Below are 22,112 nucleotides of genomic sequence, written 5' to 3' on the forward strand. Positions count from 1 at the left end.
AACAATAAGCAGACAAATTCCCTGCCCACAACAAGCTTACAGTCTACAGCGGGAGACAGACATTAATATAAATAAATTACAGATATAATAAATTACATATAAATAAATTCCTGGGACCTCATGGTGGACAGGGAATGTGTCTGTTTATTGTTCTGTTGTACTCTGCATTCTAACTCGGTTGTATTGTACTCTAAGTGTTTAGTACAGTGCACCACACACAGTAAGCACTAAATAAATTCCTTGATGATGATGGTCCTGGAAGGCAGAGGCTTGGGACCTGTGGTTGGGGGCTGGAGAATCCATCAAATCCATTAACTGCCTCGGTGGGGCCTGATAAACTTCTGCGGGACCCTCATCTGGGTACCTGAGGGGAGCCCTGAGCTCCACAACGAATGAAGGGGACAAGTGGTCAGCAAGGGGGTATCAAGGTCACCTCATCCATTCGGGGCTGCCATGGGGAGGGTTGGGCTTGGAGGGAGATTATGGGATCCAGGGAGCCCTCGGGAGCCCCTGATGCTGGGCCTCCATCCATGGCGAGCTTCAGGTGGCTCGGTGGCTTGGTCTGGGCAGGGGGGCAGGGCTAGGGGCGGAGGCCCAGAGAGAGCACCAGCAAACAGGGAAGGGCAGGAGCCATGGTTTGCGGTTGGCATGCTTGCAGTTGGCACAGCAACAGGAGATGGATGGGGCCCTGGAGACTGAGCAAATGACGTCATGGAGACCCAGACACATCCTCCCTGCAGAGGAAGAAGACTGGACTCCAGGCAGATTCTGCTGGTTGCAGGAGTGCCTCAGCCTCTCCCTGCAGCAGGAAAACCAGTGGGCAGTGAGCATCCCTCTCCCAGAGTGGGCCGGCAGGGGAATGGAGAGGAGTGAAAGGGATAGGAAATCGGCCCCACAAGGAAAGTGAAAAGATTTTGGGGGGTGTAGCTTGGAGAAGAGAACGCTGAGAGCAAATGACTAAAAATCAGAGAGGAACATACTGGACAATACAGCTCATGAAGCACTAGAGGACTGACCTAGGGAAAATGAGGTTAAGCTGTGTGGCAGGAGAGATGTCAGCTAAACCAAAGGAATAAGTTCCTGCAAGGAGATGAAGGCCCAGAAAGTTGCGGATAAGAGCAAACCCTAATCTTCTCGGCAAGGGCATAGGCTGGGAGAGGGATGGTCACGGGACATCAGGAAGATTTCATCCTGCTCCTATTTTTTTTTTACGGTATTTGTTAAGGACTATGTGCCAGGCACTGTACTAACCACTGGGGTAGATACAAGCTAATCAGGTTGGACGCAGTTCATGTCTCATGTGAGGCTCACAGTCTTCATCCCTATTTTACAGATGACATAACTGAGGCACGGGGAAGTGAAGTGACTCACCCAAGGTCACACAGTAGACTACTGACAGAGCCGGGATTAGAAACCAGGTCCTCTGACTCTTAGGCCCATGCTCTTTCTACTAGGCCATGCTCCTTCTCCACATTCCTCCTGGTCCTCCTCTCCCCCGGGGGTGGGTTACACCTGCCTGTTGCTAGCCTCCAGGAGAGCGTGTGTCTCCCCAGGCTCTCCCACTCATGGGTTGTTTACTCTTTAGGCTGCTGCATGGCTGAAGCTGAGAGTGAGAGCCTAGGCCCCTTAGCCGCTTTTCAAACATGGGAGCGGCTGCAGAGTGACCCCCATCCCTGAGCCCCCTGGGCCTACTTCTCTCCCCCAGCCCCGACACACAGACACACACATACATACATACATATCTTATATATATATAAGATACTGGACCTTTAGGAGTTACCTGAAGTGGTGGGTGAAGGCTTAAATTCCTTCCCATGCTCTCATGGAGTCTCAGCTGGGCCAGGGTGCTCAATTACACACAGGCCATTGCACTTGAGTTCACGAACACCTGGTCCCCAGAGACTGGCCTGGATTTGAAAAATCGTGCCCACTTGTGTCTGCGAGCTGCCTCTCTGCCAAGCCCTAGCCTTCCCCTGTCTCCAGGTGACCCAGGGCAGTCCGGGTGGGACCCCCTTGGCCCCCATAGTACTGAGGCAAGGCCACATCAGGCAGCAGGTGGGGTGATGCTGTTCAGAAAGGTCAATCCACTGGCCCACAGATCCCACCGTGCTGCTACTGGAGGGTCACCCCCACAGCCACTCTCCCCACAGCAGGGATCTGGGGACACCATGGCTAGGGGGCTGGGCCCGGGTCAGGGCAGGGCACAGGTCACTGGGCACAGCCACACACACCCTCACTAGTGAGAGGACAGTGCTACAGGGTGAGACTCGGGCTCCAGTCCCCATCCGTCTGTGCAAGAATTGTTTTGAGGTCCAGAGTGGGGAAGAGATTTGCTCTGGCTCACAGAGCTGGACAGTAGTGTCCTGACCCCCAGACCGGTGGCTCTCTGCTCCATTTAGAGGCCCCTCCTACCTCCCCCTTCCACAGATCTCACTGCCTCTGTCGTAATGCCCCTCACAGTCAGGATGCCTCATAAATCCCTCCTGCAGCAGTTTCTGGCTGGTACTTTCTTCAGCTGGGACAGGGTGGGGACTGGTGGTGGCCCAGTCTGGAGGACCTTGCAGGGCTCAGAAATTGTTGATGCCAGGCCATCTGGAATAGCAAATATTTTCCTACCGGACTTGCCATTTGTAGTAGAGGCTCCTTGTAGGTGGGAAATGGTCCATTTTTTTTTTAATGGTATTTATTAGGCGCTTACTATGTGCCAGACACTGTACTAAGTGCTCAGGTAAATACAAGCTAGTCAAGTTGGACACAATCCCTGTTCCACATGGGATCCACAGTATTAATCTCCATTTTACAGATGAGGTAATTGAGGCACAGAGAAGTGGCTTGCCCGAGATCACATCAGCAGGCAAGTGACAGAGCCATGATAAGAACACAGATCCTCTAACTCCCAGGCCCTGGCTCTTTCCATTATGCCACGATGCTGCAGTCTTGGTCAGGATGGTGGGCGTTAGGGTCAGGAGGCCCGGTCTTGGGGAAGGAGGGGGAGGGAGGAAGAGGGAGGAAGAGGGAGGAAGGGTGGTCTCCCCAGATTCCCATCAATGATAGGGAAGAGGGAGGGCTTCTCACTTCTGTACTCTGCACTTCCCAAGCACGTGGCACAGCTCACCACACCGAGTGAGCACTCCAAAAATGCTGCTAAATGCTACTACTATTAGTGCTTGGGGCCTGGCCCACCCCGCAGGCTGGCAAGTCCCCAGAACGCACATACAGGGTCATAGGGTGCCCTCTGGACTAAGACTAACCCTCTGGGGCCCCACCCCGCCCAGTTGTCAGTTGAGCCTTGCATCCTGCCCACAGGCCATTCTGGGTCTCATCCTGGTGTTGATAAGCAGGCAGGCCATGTCACATGACTATCTCCCGAGGATCTGGGTGTGGTGCCACTCCTGCCCTAGGCACCTACCCATCTCTACGCCAGCTCACTTGCAGGGGGTTAAAGTCCTGCCCACACTGATCTGAGAATCAGCCCTGTGGCCCAGGAGAGGGCAGATTTCACAACCAGGCTCACGGAAGGGAGAGCAACAAGAGGTCATCAGGGGGGCAGGCCCCAACCATCACCCTGTCCCTCGGAGGCTGGGGGCACCATCTCAGTTGCCTTGTTCGCCCATCCCCTTGGCCGGGTGTGGGTCGGTGTCAGGCCTCAGCCCCACCTGGGCCCTGCCATTCCCAGCGAAAGGTCTAGAGACATCCAATCTGGTTCTGGCTGTTTCCACTGCTCCAGAGACTAGAACCACAGCAGGAGGGCTTGAAGTTAGACATCAGTGCTTAGAACAGTGCTTTGCACATAGTAAGCGCTGAATAAATGCCATCATTATTATCATAACAGAAAACTGGCTAATCCCCAGAACTCAGGTACAGATCCACTTTTCCTTCTTTTTCCTGCCTGGAATTTATTTTAGTGTCTGCCTCTTCTGCTAGATTATAAACTCCTTGAAGGTGGGAGATCGTGTGTACTCTCCCACATGCTCAGCACAGTGCCATAAGCTACCGCCCTTCCAGCCCCCAGACCACCTAACAAGCTCAGGAGAATGGACAGACCAGCCCTTATGCACATTATATTTCCACAGGGCCAGAAGCTCCTGCCAAGTGGGCCTGACATTTTTCTGCCGGGCAGACTGTGTGGCTGAGCTATTTTTAAATCCCCCAAGCTTCTTTCTGAACCAGCTTCCATCAGCTGTGAAAAATGCAGCTGTCCAGCGGGCACCCCAACAGGCTGGTAGAGAGAGGGAAGGAGGGACGGATGGATGAAAGGGGAAATGGACAGGGGTGTCAGCCGAGGGCCTCCAACCTGCCTTCCCAGCAAGCCCTGGCTGCTTCAGAAGGGAGCCCTAGAGTCCTCTCCAAACACACGACAACGGTGAAAACTCTGGAAATGAAAAAAAATCATTCTTGGTTTGAAAATCTTTTAATCTCTTTAAATAAACCAAAAGATTGCAGCGTTCTGGACCCAAGAGAGGTGGTGAAAGAGGCTGAACCATAGGAGAACACCGTCTCCTTGGTCCTGAAAAGGATGGGCAATAGTGGTGGGCACAACGTAAGCCATGAGTCCCAAAGTTCATGGGTGTAAGGGGGAAGGGGGGGAGGGGTGTGGGTGTGTGGGTGTGTGTGTGTGTGTAAGTGCACCAAATTCCCACCTCTTCCTCCTGTTCCCATTTTGCTTCAGCCAAAACCCCACCTCCCATCCCTGGCAATTTGCATGCATTTTGCTGTGATTCCCTACTCCAGGTCAACACTCAAAAGGAGTTCTTTGGAACAAACCAAAATTCCAGTTTCCCAACCCCAGAGCCCATGCCCTTCACCCCCAACACAACCACACACACAGAGGGTAAGGTCACAGCATTGCCAGGATGATTACATTCTCCTCCTATAATGTGCTTGCCACAATGCAGGCACCGCAGCTCAGACCAGGTGTTCAACTCACACAACCGTTAGTCTCACGCTGAGCCCAAAAGGGCAGGGGGAGGATGGCGACCAGACCCCAGCTTGCTCTCTGAAGCACGAAGGGAGAGGCAGAGGCCCCGTCTGGCTAGTTCTTCGAAGACAACCAGGCACCTCCCTACTCTCTCCCAGCCACATTCCCAGCTCCTGCTCACTCCCCAAATCGCAACCAGGTCTCACTTCCTCTCCCCCAGTTTTCCTCAGCTTGCCAACAGGAATCAATCAATCGTATTTATTGAGCGCTTACTGTGTGCAGAGCACTGTATAAAGCGCAGGAAGGGGACCAGGTTAAAGGGACCCTTGAGAGAACCCCTCAAGTGGGGAGAAAGGTCCTCCGCTCTCCCCCTCCTCTAAGCCCCGGAAAGCCTGGGCACCGACTCAGACTCGTGGCAACATTAACACGGAAGAGACAGTGACTTCAGAAGCCTGAATCTGTCATCCGATCCCGTATCGACTTTCGGCTCCAACTTTTCCATTTAGTTCCTCTAGGAGGTTCTGAGTGTGGGAGCTGGTCTCGGATCTCAGAGGCAGCAGTAGGCAGGTCAGCCTGGCTCTGAGAGATGCCCCTCGAGAGAGACGCGGGCAGGGATGCCCCACAACGGGAGCCCCAGCAGGGTGCAGAAGGCTTGAGTTTGCGACCCTGCCTCCCTCAGTCTGGCGGTCCGGCTTTCCTCGGGTAGAAGCAGAGCTGTTGGGTCAGAGGGGTGTGCTGGGATACGAAAGGGAGAGTGGGTCAGGCAGGTCCAGGTCGCCCCCTCTTTGGGCATTTCCCATCCAGGGCCCAGTCAGCAGGGTCCCACTCATGGGGGAAGGCCAATAAGGGTACCTGGGATGGGTGCCTGGCTCTGGGTGGCCTCAGCTTTCCACAACTGGAGTGGGGACAGGGACTAGTGCCCTATATGAAAACAGAAGATCAGAGTGGATAAGTGCTTCACCCAAGGCTGCACAGCCACCAAGGGCCTGAAGGATTCTCCCCCTCCCCCACTCTGAGACTGCTCCTTCCCCAGACAATGGGGATCTCTCAGTAAGTCTATGCGGGCCCTGCAGTTTCTGCAGGAGGGGAGTGGAAAATCAGCATTCTGTCTCCTCCATCTCCAGATGCTGCCTGATGCCAGGCAGGCAGCTGGATCCGGTAGAAAACTCAGGCTTTAAACGAGACCAGCACGCTGTTTACATACACTCAGGACCCGGCAGATCCTGCCACCGCAGGGGGAGGGAGGGAGATGGTCTCAAAGGTCGGACGCCTGAAACGCAGAGTCCAACCACCGGAGACAGGCGGCAGTCAATCCCTCCTTGGCAGGCCGCTGCAGATTCTGGGACTGCCCCCTCCTGCACCGTGGAGTCTCGGGGACACAGACAGCCTCTCTCAGCGTGGCCGGCGCCCACCAGCTCCATCTGCACAGTCAGTTCCAGAGTCGCTTTGCTGCTGACCGATGACAGCCGAAGGTGCTCGTGCTCGCTCGTGGGGTCCACCCTCCCTGAGTCCTGGCCACACCTCAGAACCCCTTGGGCTTCCGTTCTGGATGTTGGGCCTTCCGGCTCCCACCTCCTGGACCTGAAGACTTCTCCCCTACAGAAACTGTCCTTCCCAGACTCCCTCTCCCACCATCCCCCACCCCGAGGCCCCCAGGACAAGGAACCCTGCTTTTCGGTCTTCATGATCCTGAGGTTTAATAAATAATGAGAATAAATTACCTTTAAGTAACTTTGGCCCACTCTCCCAACCCTCCACCTCCGCAGAGAGGAGGAGTCCCCTCGCCTACCTCTCCACCATCACAGTAGAGTGGAGTGACCAGACTTTGGATCGGGAATTTGGAACTGGCCCCAGCTTCCCCCTTCCGCACCCACCCCCCCACCCCCTGCCCCAGAACCTGTCCCCGCTCTCTCCCAGGCTTGTGCCACAGCCGGACACCACCCTCTCTCTCCGGCCAGGCCAGAGGCCAGGCAGTGGGGGACTCTCTATGCCTCTGCTCCCCTAGCCCTGCCTTTGTTCTCCTTCACCCCAACCTGGAGGTCTCAGCCCAGAGCCCTTTCTCCACCCCAACTCAGGGCCCCACATAGGACACTTCTCCCTTTATTTCTGAAGAGCAAGGACATTTGGCGGGGGATAAAGCACAAGAGGGGGGCAGCGCCAGAACTTTACAAGGAACTGAAAGATGTAGCTGATTAGCAGCAGCCTGGGTCTCCAGGGACTGGGGGTCGTTAGGGAGCAGGAGGGGGAATGGGATGCTTAGCGCCACGCCTCCCCCGCAGCCGGGCAACTCACAATCACAAAGCCTCCCCAAACCAAGTAGCTTGGAATCAGATCCCCTTCAGGGATCATGTCCAGGAGGATGAGGGCCTTCAGGCTCATCTAGGCTCAAGCCGAGTAGAGTGAGCCTGAGGGCTCCTCCCACTACAGACTCTGTGCCAAAGGGCTAGGGGAGTTTTGCCCGAATAGCCCCTGCCCACGCCTTCTCCCCGAGCAAAAGCTCAGGGCCGGGTTCTGCTAGGTCTGGTTTGTCGGTGTGGCTGAGGAAGGAGCAAGTGGCAAAACTCCCCTCTCCTGCAGGAGGCTCTGACGAGGGAGGGCGTGATGGAGAAGAGAGAACGGCCAGAGGGAAGTGGTTGTGGTGGGCCACAGATAGGGGGAAGGGTGTGGAGACAAGATAAAGAGCAAGATCAGAATAGACACCACGCTCTCCTCTGGTCGGGAAACTACAGAGGCCCAGTCTGGTGCCCACCCTCAACACCTGCCCTTTAACTGGTCCCCTCAGAGGCTGGGGCGGAGAGGGCAGCTGGGAGCACCAGCTCCCTCCAAGCACCTCAGTCGGGGGGTGCTATGTTTTACCCTGGCCCCTGTGGAGGACAGCTTGGAAACGCAGCCCACACCCTCTACTATTCTTCCTGACATCTGTGAACCTTATGGAAAAAAACCCCCAAACAACCAATGCCATTAGAGACTTAAAACCCCATCTTTGTAGAAACAGGCGGCCAGGTTCCTTGGCGGTGGCCGGATGGCCCCCTCGGGGTGCAGACCTGGTCCCAGAGTGCCCCACTTCTTCCCAAGCAGAAGCAACACCAGGGAAGAACAGGCTGGGCAGGGCAGACCTGGCGGGGGCCCAAAACTGCTTGCTGCCAGTCTGGGGGACCCGTCTCTTTGGTCCTTTCTCCTCCAGCTCCCCTCCCCATTCTACTGGTCTAGCCTGGGGCATTGGTGAGAACAGGGGCCGAGGAGGAGGAGGAGGAGGAGGAGGAGGAGGAGGAGGAGGAGCAGGAGGTGGAGGAGGAGGAGGAGGAGGGCCAAGGGTTTTGAGCAAGTACCCAGGGACTACCTGGACAGGGAAGAACTGCCAAGAAGGTTGCGGCTCCAGCGCTGCCGTGCGAGGGGGCCATGGGGTGCGGGAGGAGGAGGGAGAGGAGGGAGTTACTGATCTTTGGTTCGCTCCAGGCCGCTCTCGGCTCTCAGCTTCTGGCTGTTGGCATCGTTGTACTTGATCCAGTGCTGCAGGTCCTCGGGCAGCTCCGGGGACTCCACCTGCTGGACAAGGACAGATGAGGATGAAGGGGAGGTGGTGAGGCTCTAGTCCTCGGCTTGGGATGCCCAGAGTTTGCTGCAGACAGCCCTTATTCCCCACTGTGCCATGTGGTGGGGGAGGAAATAGAACCTATTTCTCAGAAGGGGCAACTGAGACCCAGACTTCAAGGCCCACAGGGGATTTTCCTGGCCAGTGAGGGTCCGAGAGAAATCCTATTTTCTCTGAGAGGCCTGCCCTGATGAATATTTTTGTCTTCCAGCTGGCCCTCTCAGCCCCGACGCAGTCAAACACACCCATAGTGCCTCTGTTCACACCCGGTAGTTAGGGACTTCCTCAACCACAGGGCTAGCCTTCCGTTCCCTTATCTCCCCCATCTGTCCGTCTCCTCATGTCTAGGTTTTCTGCCCTCTCCCAAGCACTCAGCATGGTGCTGCACACCCAGCAAATACTACCAATGGACTGAGGTGGCAAGGGTCTTGGTGCTCTACTGGCTCCCTGGAAGACAAGGGTGCCATGCCCTAGGTGAAGGTGGGAAAACCGAGCCTGTAGGAGAGGGTGGCCTGACAGCGTGACCCTTCAAGCATTCTCAGGGACAAGTTGAGACAAGTTCCTCCCGCCCACCGGGTCCCTGACGACACCAGGGCTGCTCTGCTCCTCCCTCAACCACGAACCACAGCCCAGAGAGGTCAGAGGGGAACTCCGGGCAATGAGGGAGAATGAGAGACTCCCTGCCTGCCCACAAGCTCCCACCGCTGGGGGAGAGGTGAATCTCCCGGCCAGAGCCCCTGCCGCCCTTGGGTTGGGGAGGACAGATGGCCGAGGTCCTGAGGTTCTTGGAAAAGATTCTCAGCTGAACAGAGGCATGGAATCAGACACACAATCGGGGCCAGATCCCTAAGCCTGGGGTCAATCCATTATCAGCGCTGCCGCATCCCGGGTAAAGAGACCTAACCAAGTCTCTCATCGAGAAACCCCTGCACTCCCAACCCCTTCCGATTTCTGGTGACCTGAGCCGGGGACGCCCCGAGGTCGACAGAGAGATTCAGCCCAGGGTCGGTCCAGTCCCCTGTACAATGTTGAACCGGCAGCCATTTCCCCGCCGGGATCCCACCATCGGAGGGCCCCGAAGCCCAGGGGCCCAGGAAGCCCGCTGGGCCAGGGGCCTCATTGGCCCCGTCTCACTTCCCCCACCCCTGCTCTCTGGATTGCAGCTAGGAGGGATTGCTCACCCCACTGGGGACCGAGGCTGCGGGAAGACAAGATGATAGCACCGACCACCAGGCATTCTCCATCTCTGTCTTCTCGAGGCAGGCTCCCTGGCACTGGGCCAACTAAACCCAAAGTGTTTCATGTTTCCAGATGCAACATCCGCTGGTTTCTCTCTGCTCTCGGTCAGATCCCCTCCCTCAGGCTCCTGAGGACAGGGCCAAGGGGACAGTTCGGTTGCCAACTGCGTCCTGCAAGTTATTTTTAGACTGGACATAGACCCAGGCTCCTCCAGTCCAGCAGCCTCCCTGGACGTACAGAACCTTGGACACCAGAGACAGCGCCTTGGAGACCAGAGAAAGAGCCAAGGCCAAGATCGATCTTAAGATGCTGGGATGGTTTTATTTATTTACTATGGTATTTGTTTAACACTTTCTATATGCCAAGCACTGTTCTAAGTGCAGGAGAAGATATAAGATAATCAAGAAACGGTTTTATTTATTTACTATGGTATTTGTTAAGTACTTTCTATACGCCAAGCACTGTTCTAAGTGCTGGAGAAGGTATAAGATAATCAGGACGGACGTGTTCCCTGTCCCACATGGGACTGACGGTGTAAGCAGGAGGGAGTAGGATTTGCTCTCCATTTCCGGATGAGGAAACGGAGGCATAGGGGCTTGCTCAAGGATACACAGCAGACAAGTGGCGGAGCTGGGGTTAGAGCCTAGGTCCTCTGACTCCCAAATCTGGGCTCTTTCCATTAAGCCACAGTGCTTCCCGATGTGTTTGCCTCCCCACATTTGATGAACTCCTGGAGGGAGGGACCATGCCCTTACCTGCTCTAAGGCAAGTCCCGGGCAACAGGTTCAGTGCTAAAAAACTACCTTGAATATGTCCAGCTTTTCCTGGGTACGTATCCAGGAAAGGGAGGGAGAGGCATTCATTCATTCATATTTATTGGTTTACTATGTGCAGAGCACTGTACTAAGAGCTTGGGAAGTACAAGTTGGCAACATATAGAGACGGTCCCTACCCAACAGTGGGCTCACAGTCTAGAAGGGGGAGACAGAGAACAAAACAAAACATATTAACAAAATAAAAAAAGTAGAATATGTACAAGTAAAATAAATAGAGTAATAAATACATGCAAACATATACACACATATACAGGAGCTGTGGGGAAGGGAAGGAGGTAAGGCGGGGGGGATGGAGAGGGGGAGGAGGGGGAGAGGAAGGAGGGGGCTCAGTATGGGAAGGCCTGAGGCAGGTATGACTAACCCCATTTTACATCTACGGAAACTGAGGCCCAGAAAGGTACAACTTGCCTGAAGTGGCCCAGCACACCAATGGCAGAGCTGGGAGTAGGGACCCAGGACCTTGGCCTCCCAGGCTTGAGTCGTTTCCAATGGACCAGTTCAGAGGCTATCGGCCTCCCCCAGCCCCATCGGCTTGGACACCAGTCCCCTCCCCACCATTTGGGAAACCAGTGGGAGCTGGCACAGTGCTGGGATGGACAGGATGACCTCGCAAGTTCTCTTCCAGTCCAAGGAGCCCCGCCCCAGCCTTCGATGCTCTGGACCCAGGCAGGCTCTCTCAGTCCTCCCTCACTGCTATTCTCCAGAACCCTCTTCCCAAACCCGCCACGTGACTGGGGACCAAAGTGAAGGAAGCCCACTGGGAGACGAGCATGCAGGTGGAATTCCTTCCCCTGGGAAGCAGGTTGGGGAGGACTGCCCGCAATGGATAACCAAGGCAGAGTCGGAGCTGGTTAGTGGGCCACCTCCAGGAGTGGCCCGCAGCCTCGGCAGGGTCCAAATTCAAGACCGGATTCACCACCGGTCTGACCTCTAGGGACGGTCTCCAAGGTGGTTCCGGGACAGCTGTTGAAGGAAAAAGGCAATCCCCTTCCCCAGAGACTGGCCTCTGATCTAACTCCCTCTCCAGACCCCCGCACTCCCTTCCCTCCTCCCGCTTTCATATTTACATCCAGCAGGGCCAGATTGTCAGGACCCTTCCCGCTGGATACAAGGCTGTGGCAGCCGCCCCCGGCACCCCCAGCCCGGCTCACTGAGCAAAGAGAATATGAATGTTGGCCGAGAACAGCGATGTTTGCCAAGCACTAAGCTCCTCACCTGGGGCAGCCTCTGGGCGCCAGGCTAATGGCCCCAAAGTGTCCACAGCTCCTCAGAGAGAAAGCCAAGCTAAGCACGATTCTGAGCTCGGCAAACAGCAACGTTTGCTCAGTGCTCACTGGGGAGATGGGCAGGTGGAGAGAGGGGTGGTGGGGAGGCTGCCTTATTAGGGGCCAGGGCCAGTTCAGGCAGAAAGAACACAGCGAGAGGCTCCAAGGTTCCAGAATGGGTTTCCGGGTGCCCACAGTCTCTTGGCAGCCAGCCGGGGGGATGGATTTTCAGTGGCAAATGCCCCAACCCATCCAGCCCGAGCCACCAGTTCAGAAGGCTACGGGAATCTGGCTTCCCAGCTCACCGAAGATCTGGCCCAAGGTAAGGGCCAGGTCCCAGAGAATTGATCACTCTCCCCATCACCACCCATCCAGAGGGAAGGTGCCACAGGGACACTGACAATAACAGAATTTGTAAAGCACTTATTCTGTGTCCAGCACTGTGCTATTCATTCAGTCGTATTTATTCCATTATTCAATCATATTTATTGAGCGCTTACCATGTGCACAGCACTACACTAAGCGCTTGGAAAGTACAATTCGGCAACTAATAGAGACAATCCCTACCCAACAACGGGCTCACAGTCTAGAAGAACTAAACACTGGAGAAGATACAAGATAATCAGTTTGGAGACAATCCCTGTCCTCGCTGGACCCCTAATCTAAGGGGGTAAGAAGAGCGGGTATTTAATTCCCAATTTACAAATGAGGAAACTCAGGCACCGTCAAGTGAAGTGTGACTTGCCCAAGGTTACACAGCAGACAAAATGGTGGAGAGGGATTAGAACCCAGGTCTCCTGATTTCCAGGCCTGTGGTCTTTCGACTAGGCCACTCTGCTTGTCTTTCTGCTTCCCCAGCCCCAAGGTGTCCCGGACAGGGATCTCGCCAAGGCAGCCTAGAGCAGGATATTTCTCAGCCCTCCCACTTGCGTCATTTGGAAGGGTCGCTGAGGCAGCCCCGCCACGGTGCCCAGCGGAGCCCGGGCTGTTGTCACAGTAGGGCTAGGCCTGGTGCCTCCGCGCCTCAACCCAGCTCCTCCTCAGTCCAGGGGAAGCCCATTCCCTCCCCTCGCCCCCAAGAACCTGCCCCCTGACTGGCGGCAGCCTGCCCTCGGTTTAGGTAGCGGCCTGACCCTCACCCCAAGGCTGGGCTGGACAGCAGCCTCAACAACAATTCTGCGTATTTACTCGTCTCAGAGTCAATCGGGTCAGTCAATCGTATTTATTGAGCGTTACTGTGTGCAGAGCACCGTACTAAGCGCTTGGGAGAGAACAACTGACACATTCCCTGCCCACGCCGAGCTTACAGTCTAGAGCATTTCTGAGGCAATTCTCATTTTCTCTCCATCCCAGCCCGATGCTGTTGAATGGATCAGAGGCTTACTTGCCTGTCCCTGTTGTTCAGGTGGGGGAAACTGAGGCTCAGGAAAGTTAAGTAACTTGCTCAAGGTCCCCCAGCATGCCAGGGGCTGAGTCACGACTAGAACCCAGAGATGAGGGGGGTGAGGAGAAGGTGTCACCCACCAGACCTGGCTTCCTTGGCAATCTCAGGAGGTAAATCTATCATTCCTTCCTTCATTCATTCATTCAATCGTATTTATTGAGCGCTTACTGTGTGCAGAGCACTGTACTAAGTACTTGGGAAGTACAAATCAGCAACATATAGAGACGGTCCCTACTTCCTTCCTTCCTTCCACTGCCCGAGGATCAGGAACCCCTTCCCCTGCGGCCCCTGGCCCCCATCTCTACACCCCAGGCCAATCTCTGGGATCCGCCCCACCCAACAGGCTGGGGAAGTGATCGATTGATGGTTCGCAGCATCCGCTGCTAACAGGGGTCAGCTGAGCTTTAGCAAATGGCTGAAGCCGTACCTTTCCGGGATCCAAATGGCAGGGAGGGGCGGGTGCCACTGAACGGAACCGGCAGTCCCGCCAGGGAAGTCAAGCGGACTCCACAATTGACCGGCCAAGGGCCACTGCCATGTACTGGTCCTTCCCCCACCAGCTATCTCATCTTGCCCATCCTACCGCCCGCTCTTAATAATAAAACTGTTAAGCGCTTACTACGCGCCAAGCACTGGGATAAATACGAGACAATCAAGTCGGACACATTCCCTGTCCCACTTGGGGCTGACAGACTAAGGAGGAGGGAGAACGAGTATTGAATCCATTTTATAGATAAGAAAACTGAGGCTCAGTGAATTGCCCAGTCGCCCAGCAGGCAGTCGGCAGGCTAATCCTGATGAGAACGCAGGTTTTCTGACTCCCCAACTTGTGCCCTACACCCTCCCCATCCCTTTGTGTCCAGCTTCTGGGGTCAGTGAGTTGAAGGGAGGGGTGTTCCATGGAGGGTAAACACTGCTTTTCCCTGCCCTTCCCCAACCCACTCCGGGAAGCTTCTTGGAGCAAGTTGGAGAAACCAAGCCCTCCATACACAAGACTCCTTTGCAACAAGGTTTCCCCCTAATGCGGGGCTTGGGCTATCTAAATTGTTTGTTCAAAGCCCCCTCTAACAACTCCTCTCTCCATCCTTCACCGTAACAGGGCAGGGCTTGGGATTCTAACCTTGAGCTGACCCAGTCTCTTTCTCTCTCGGTTTGCAGACGGGCACCTCCTCAACCAACCCCAAAGGTCTCCCACCATCTCCGGACCGAGGGAGAAGCTGAGGCCCAGAGCGGTGCGGCATTGTGCTCAAGGTCACACAGCAGGGTCAAGAACGAGAACTCGGACTCCCTGGTTTTTTATCCTGGCGCTGCTCCACTGTCTCCCCCCCAGAGTGTCCTCTCTCTCCCCTTCAATCGGGGGGCTGGGGGCGGAAGCGGCCAAGAGGCCGGCTCTTTCTCTGGGGTTGGGGTCGGCCTGCCAGGGCTGAAGGGAAGCTGGTGGATGACTCTGGTCAATTTGGATTCCCCCTTCTAGACTGTGAGCCCGTTGTGGGGTAGGGACCGTCTCTATCTCTTGCCGAATTGTACTTTCCAAGCGCTTAACACAGTGCTCCGCACACAGTAAGCGCTCAATAAATACGTCTGAATGAATGAATGAATGAACAGTGGCCGGCCAGCCTGGTCCACCTCCGGAGGTCCGCATGCAGAGATGCGGGAAAGGGGCGGGCCCTGCCCGGGCATCAGGGCTTCTGTTGGGTAGGGACCGTCTCTCTGTGTTGCCGACTTGTACTTCCCAAGCGCTTAGTACAGTGCTCTACACACGGTAAGCGCTCAATAAATACGATTGAATGAATGAAGGGAAGTGGGGGGAGACTGGCAGAGCTAGATGATCACAGGCAAATTCTTTCAATCGTCCTTACTGAGTGTTTACTGTGTGTAGAGCACTGTACTAGGCGCTTGTGGAGAATGAGGAGGGGGCGGGGGTGGGCATCGGGATGGGGGGAGGGAGGGAGGAAGGGAGAGGGCAGCCTTTGGCGGGGAATTATGGGAAGGATGCTGCAGGAACGGTCTCAGGAGAGCCAGCCTGCCAACATCGGTTGCCGGGGCAACGGCCAAGCTGGCCGGGCTAAGCCCGCTACAACTAATAATAACGTCGGTATCCATTAGGCGCTTCCTACGCGCCGGGCACTGTACTGAGCGCTGGGGGGGCTGCGAGCCAAGGGGGTTGGCCGTGTCCATCCCACCTCTGGCGAATGAGACGGCCGAGGCCCGGAGGTGGGAAGCGACTGGGCCAAGGTGACACCGTGGGCGAGCGGGGGGATGTGGAGATTCATTCATTCATTCATTCAATCGCATTTATTGAGCGCTTACTGTGTGCACAGGACTGTACTAAGCACTTGGGAAGTCCAAGTTGGCAGCATATAGAGACGGTCCCTACCCAACAGCGGGCTCACGCTCCAGAAGGGGGGGACGGACAACAAAACAAAGCCTATTGACAAAATAAAATAAATGGAATAAATATGTACAAATAAAATAAATAAATAAATAAATAGAGTAATAAATACGTACAAACATATGTACATCTATACAGGTGCTGTGGGGAGGGGAAGGAGGTCAGGCTGGGGGAGATGGGGGGGCAGGAGGGGGCGAGGAAGGGGGGATTCATTCATTCAATCGTATTCATTCATTCATTTTTATTGAGCGCTTACTGTGTGCAGAGCACTGTACTAAGCGCTCGGGAAGTACAAGTTGGCAACATGTAGAGACGGTCCCGACCCAACGGCGGGCTCGCAGTCTAGAGTAGCGCTTACTGTGTGCAGAGCACTGTACTAAGTGCTTGGGAAGTCCAAGTTGGCAAAATGTAGAGACGGTCCTCACAGTCTAGAGTAGCGTTCGTTTACTGTGCGCAGAGCACTGTACTAAGCGCTTGGGAAGTCCAAGTTGGCAACATGTAGAGACGGTCCTCGCAGTCTACAGTAGCGCTTACTTTGTGCAGAGCACTGTACTAAGCGCTTGGGAAGTCCAGGCTGGCAACATAGAGAGACGGCCCCTACCCAACAGTGGGCTCACGGTCTAGGAGGGGGGGGACGGACAAGTAATAGATCCGTACAGACATAGATCGATCAATCAATCAATCAATCGAATTTATTGAGCGCTTACTGTGTGCGGAGCACCGTACTAAGCGCTTGGGAAGTCCAAGTCGGCAACATATAGAGACGGTCCCTACCCAACAGTGGGCTCACAGTCTAAAAGGAACAAAACCAGTGCTCTGCACACAGTAAGCGCTCAATAAACACGACTGACGAAAACCAAACATACCAACAAAATAAAATAAATAGAATAGATATGTACAAGTAAAATAAATAAATAAATAGAGCAATAAATCTGTACAAACATATGCACACCTATACAGGTGCTGCGGGGAGGGGAAGGAGGCGAGGCGGGGGGGGGATGGGGGGGATGATAGGGATGGGGAGGATGAGGAGGAGGGGGATGACGGGGATGGGGATAGATATGTACAAGTAAAATAAATAAGTAAATAAATATAGAGTAATAAATCTGTACAAACATGTATACACCTATACAGGTGCTGCGGGGAGGGGAAGGAGGCGAGGCGGGGGGAGGGGGATGACGGGGATGGGGATAGATATGTACAAGTAAAATAAATAAGTAAATAAATATAGAGTAATAAATCTGTACAAACATGTATACACCTATACAGGTGCTGCGGGGAGGGGAAGGAGGCGAGGCGGGGGGGAGGGGGATGGGGATGGGGATGATAGGGATGGGGAGGAGGAGGAGGAGGGGGATGACGGGGATGGGGATAGATATGTACAAGTAAAATAAATAAGTAAATAAATAGAGTAATAAATCTGTACAAACATGTATACACCTATACAGGTGCTGCGGGGAGGGGAAGGAGGCGAGGCGGGGGGAGGGGGATGGGGATGATAGGGATGGGGAGGATGGGGGGATGGGGAGGATGGGGATGATGGGGAGGATGAGGAGGGGGATGACGGAGATGGGGATAAATATGTACAAGTAAATAAGTAAATAGAGTAATAAATCTGTACAAACATGTATACACCTATACAGGTGCTGCGGGGAGGGGAAGGAGGTGAGGCGGGGGGGGGATGGGGATGGGGATGGGGATGATGGGGATGGGGAGGATGGGGATGATGGGGAGGATGGGGATGATGGGGAGGATGAGGAGGGGGATGACGGAGATGGGGATAAATATGTACAAGTAAAGTAAATAAGTAAATAGAGTAATAAATCTGTACAAACATGTATACACCTATACAGGTGCTGCGGGGAGGGGAAGGAGGCGAGGCGGGGGGATGGGGATGATAGGGATGGGGAGGATGGGGATGATGGGGAGGATGGGGAGGATGAGGAGGGGGATGACGGAGATGGGGATAAATATGTACAAGTAAAGTAAATAAGTAAATAGAGTAATAAGTCTGTACAAACGTATACACCTATACAGGTGCTGCGGGGAGGGGAAGGAGGTGAGGCGGGGGGGGATGATGGGGATGGGGGGGGATGGGGAGGATGGGGATGGGGGGATGGGAAGGATGGGGAGGATGGGGAGGATGGGGAGGATGGGGATGGGGAGGATGGGGATGGGGAGGATGGAGAGGATGGGGTTGAGGGGGAGGATGGGGATGAGGGGGACGGGGAGGACGGGGAGGCTGGGGCAGAGGGTCCCCGCTGACCTTCCCGTCGGCCAGGTAGCTGAGCACCCGTTGCGGGGTGCTGCCCAGGACGTGGTGGCGGCAGAGCAGGAGGGCGCAGACGAAGCCGTCGCGGGCGCTGACGAAGCGGGCCTCCAGGTAGAAGGCGCGGCGGTCCCAGCCCAGCAGGCGGGTGCGCACCTCGAAGGGCTCCAGCAGGCGCAGCGAGCGGCGGTAGCGCGCGCAGGAGGCGGCCAGCACGGCCCGGGCCCCCAGCGCCCGCAGCGCCCCCAGCACCCCGCACCGCGCCAGGTGCGACGCGCGGGCCACGTCCGCCTCCCGCGCGTAGCGCGCGTTGTTCATGTGCAGCAGCGGGTCCAGGTCGGACGGCAGCACCCGGCCGCAGAACCGCTGCTCCTGCAGCGGGTCCCGCACCGCCGGCTGCAGCAGCCGGGCCCGCACCACGGCCCACGCCACGCGCGCCAGGTACCACCCGTCCAGCAGCGCGAAGTAGGCGGCGCACACGCCCAGGGCCACCAGCACCCACGGCATCCTCCGCCCGCTCGCTGCCCACCGGGGCCTCCCCGACCGCCTGGCCCGCCGCCCCGCGCACGGCAAGCGCTCGCGAAACGCGATCGACCGACCGCTCGATCGGCCGATCCTCGGACGGGGGGCCGCGGGCGCGCGCGCCGAGCCCCGGGACCGCCGCTCCGGGGACGAACCACTCGGCGGAGGGGAGGGGGGAGGGAGGGAGGGAGGGAGGGAGGGAGGGAGGGAGGCCGCCCCCCCCCCGCGCCCGCCCCGACCGTGGTACGCTCCCACCTCGGGCGCTCCGAGGCCCCGCCCCCTCCGCGCGCCGTCGCCCAATGGGAGCCGAGCGGGGGCCGCAGCGCCGCCTGCCGGAGACCCCCGGCCGCTGCACCCGACTGGCCTCTACCTCGTTCATTCATTCATTCATTCATTCATTCATTCATTCATTCATTCATTCAATCGTACTTATCGAGCGCTTACTGTACGCTTGTACTAAGTGTACAGTGCTAAGGCTTGTACTAAGCCTCTAACTCGTTTATTCATTCACTCATTCATTCATTCATTCATTCAATCGTACTTATCGAGCGCACTTACTGTACACTTGTACTAAGTGTACAGTACTAAGGCTTGTGCTAAGCCTCTAACTCATTTATTTATTCATTCATTCATTCATTCATTCCATTCATTCAATCGTACTTATCGAGTGCTTACTGTACGCTTGTACTAAGTGTACAGTACTAAGGCTTGTACTAAGCCTCTAACTCATTTATTCATTCATTCATTCATTCATACTTATCGAGCGCTTACTGTACGCTTGTACTAAGTGTACAGTACTAAGGCTTGTACTAAGCCTCTAACTCGTTTATTCATTCATTCATTCATTCATTGATTCATTCATTCATTCAATCGTACTTATCAAGCACTTACTGTACACTTGTACTAAGCCTCTAACTCGTTTATTCATTCATTCATCCATTCATTCATACTTATCGAGCGCTTACTGTACGCTTGTACTAAGTGTACAGTACTAAGGCTTGTACTAAGCCTCTAACTCGTTTATTCATTCACTCATTCATTCATTCATTCATTCATTCAATCGTACTTATCGAGCGCTTACTGTGCACTTGTACTAAGTGTACAGTGCTAAGGGTTGTACTAAGCCTCTAACTCATTTATTCATTCATTCATTCATACTTATCGAGCGCTTACTGTACACTTGTACTAAGTGTGCAGTACTAAGGCTTGTACTAAGCCTCTAACTCGCTAATTAATTAATTAATTAATTAATTAATTCATTCATTCATTCATTCAATCGTACTTATCAAGCACTTACTGTACACTTGTACTAAGTGTACAGTGCTGTCTTGTACTAAGCCTCTAACTCGTTTATTCATTCATTCATCCATTCAATCGTACTTATCGAGCGCTTACTGTACACTTGTACTAAGTGTACAGTACTAAGGCTTGTACTAAGCCTACAACTCGTTTATTCATTCATTCAATCGTACTTATCGAGCGCCTAACTGTACACTTGTACTAAGTGTACAGTACTAAGGCTTGTACTAAGCCTCTAACTCGTTTATTCATTCATTCATTCATTCATGCATTCAATCGTACTTATCGAGCGCTTACTGTACACTTGTACTAAGTGTACAGTACTAAGGCTTGTACTAAGCCTACAACTCGTTTATTCATTCATTCATTCATTCATTCATTCATTCAATCGTACTTATCGAGCGCTTACTGTACACTTGTACTAAGTGTACAGTACTAAGGCTTGTACTAAGCCTACAACTCGTTTATTCATTCATTCATTCATTCATTCATTCATTCAATCGTACTTATCGAGCGCTTACTGTACACTTGTACTAAGTGTACAGTGCTAAGGCTTGTACTAAGCCTCTACCTCGTTTATTCATTCATTCATTCATTCATTCATTCAATCGTACTTATCGAGCGCTTACTGTACGCTTGTACTAAGTGTACAGTACTAAGGCTTGTACTAAGCCTCTAACTCGTTTATTCATTCATTCATTCATTCAATCGTACTTATCGAGCGCTTACTGTATGCTTGTACTAAGCCTCTAACTCGTTTTTATTCATTCATTCATTCATTCAATCGTACTTATCGAGCGCTGTACTGTACGCTTGTACTAAGCCTCTAACTCGTTTATTCATTCACTCATTCATTCATTCATTCAATCGTACTTATCGAGCGCTTACTGTGCACTTGTACTGAGTGTACAGTGCTAAGGCTTGTACTAAGCCTCTAACTCATTCATTCATTCATTCATTCATTCAATCGTACTTATCGAGCGCTTACTGTGCACTTGTACTAAGTGTACAGTGCTAAGGCTTGTACTAAGCCTCTAACTCATTCATTCATTCATTCATTCATTCAATCGTACTTATCGAGCGCTTACTGTGCACTTGTACTAAGTGTACAGTGCTAAGGCTTGTACTAAGCCTCTAACTCATTCATTCATTCATTCATTCATTCAATCGTACTTATCGAGCGCTTACTGTACACTTGTACTTAGTGTACAGTACTAAGGCTTGTACTAAGCCTCTAACTCGTTCATTAATTAATTAATTAATTAATTAATTCATTCAATCGTACTTATCAAGCACTTACTGTACACTTGTACTAAGTCTCTAACTCGTTTATTCATTCATTCATCCATTCAATCGTACTTATCGAGGGCTTACTGTACGCTTGTACTAAGTGTACAGTACTAAGGCTTGTACTAAGCCTCTAACTCGTTTATTCATTCATTCATTCGTACTTATCGAGCGCTTACTGTACGGTTGTACTAAGTGTACAGTACTAAGGCTTGTACTAAGCCTCTAACTCGTTTATTCATTCATTCATTCATTCATTCAATCGTACTTACCGAGCGCTCACTGTACACTTGTACCAGGTGTACAGTACTAAGACTTGTACTAAGCCTCTAACTCGTTTATTCGTTCATTCATTCATTCATTCAATCGTACTTATCGAGCGCTTACTGTACACTTGTACTTACTGTACAGTACTAAGGCTTGTACTAAGCCGCTAACTCGTTCGTTCATTCATTCAATCGTACTTATCGAGCGCTTACTGTGCACTTGTACTAAGTGTACAGTACTAAGGCTTGTACTAAGCCTCTAACTCGTTCATTCATTCATTCATTCATTCATTCGTACTTATCAAGCGCTTACTGTACACTTGTACTAAGTGTACAGTACTAAGGCTTGTACTAAGTCTCTAGCTCGTTCATTCATTCATTCATTCATTCAATCGTACTTATCAAGCGCTTACTGTACGCTTGTACTAAGTGTACAGTACTAAGGCTTGTACTAAGCCTCTAACTCGTTTATTCATTCATTCATTCATTCAATCGTACTTATCGAGCGCTTACTGTACACTTGTACTTAGTGTACAGTACTAAGGCTTGTACTAAGCCTCTAACTCATTTATTCATTCATTCATTCATTCATTCAATCGTACTTATCGAGCGCTTACTGTACACTTGTACTTAGTGTACAGTACTAAGGCTTGTACTAAGCCTCTAACTCATTTATTCATTCATTCATTCATTCATTCAATCGTACTTATCGAGCGCTTACTGTACACTTGTACTTAGTGTACAGTACTAAGGCTTGTACTAAGCCTCTAACTCGCTTATTCA

General features: G+C 53.2%; 1 protein-coding gene across 2 annotated transcripts; it reads right to left on the reverse strand.

Moving 5' to 3' along the window:
* Nucleotides 1-6,807: 6,807 nt before the first annotated feature.
* THEM6 (thioesterase superfamily member 6) lies at nt 6,808-18,566 on the reverse strand. Of its 2 annotated transcripts, none has more exons than XM_038760248.1 (2): nt 17,953-18,566; nt 6,808-8,461 (listed from the first exon to the last, which is right to left on the reverse strand). In XM_038760248.1, exons 1-2 carry the CDS (start codon nt 18,460-18,462, stop codon nt 8,351-8,353), a joined length of 621 nt encoding a protein of 206 aa, XP_038616176.1. In that variant the 5' UTR covers nt 18,463-18,566; the 3' UTR covers nt 6,808-8,350. The 2 variants fall into 2 exon arrangements, with proteins under 2 accessions (XP_038616176.1, XP_038616175.1); XM_038760247.1 differs by having other exon boundaries at nt 6,808-8,464.
* Between the last annotated feature and the right edge of the window lie 3,546 nt (nt 18,567-22,112).

Source organism: Tachyglossus aculeatus, chromosome 18 (assembly GCF_015852505.1).
Source record: "Tachyglossus aculeatus isolate mTacAcu1 chromosome 18, mTacAcu1.pri, whole genome shotgun sequence".
Lineage (NCBI taxonomy): Eukaryota > Metazoa > Chordata > Mammalia > Monotremata > Tachyglossidae > Tachyglossus > Tachyglossus aculeatus.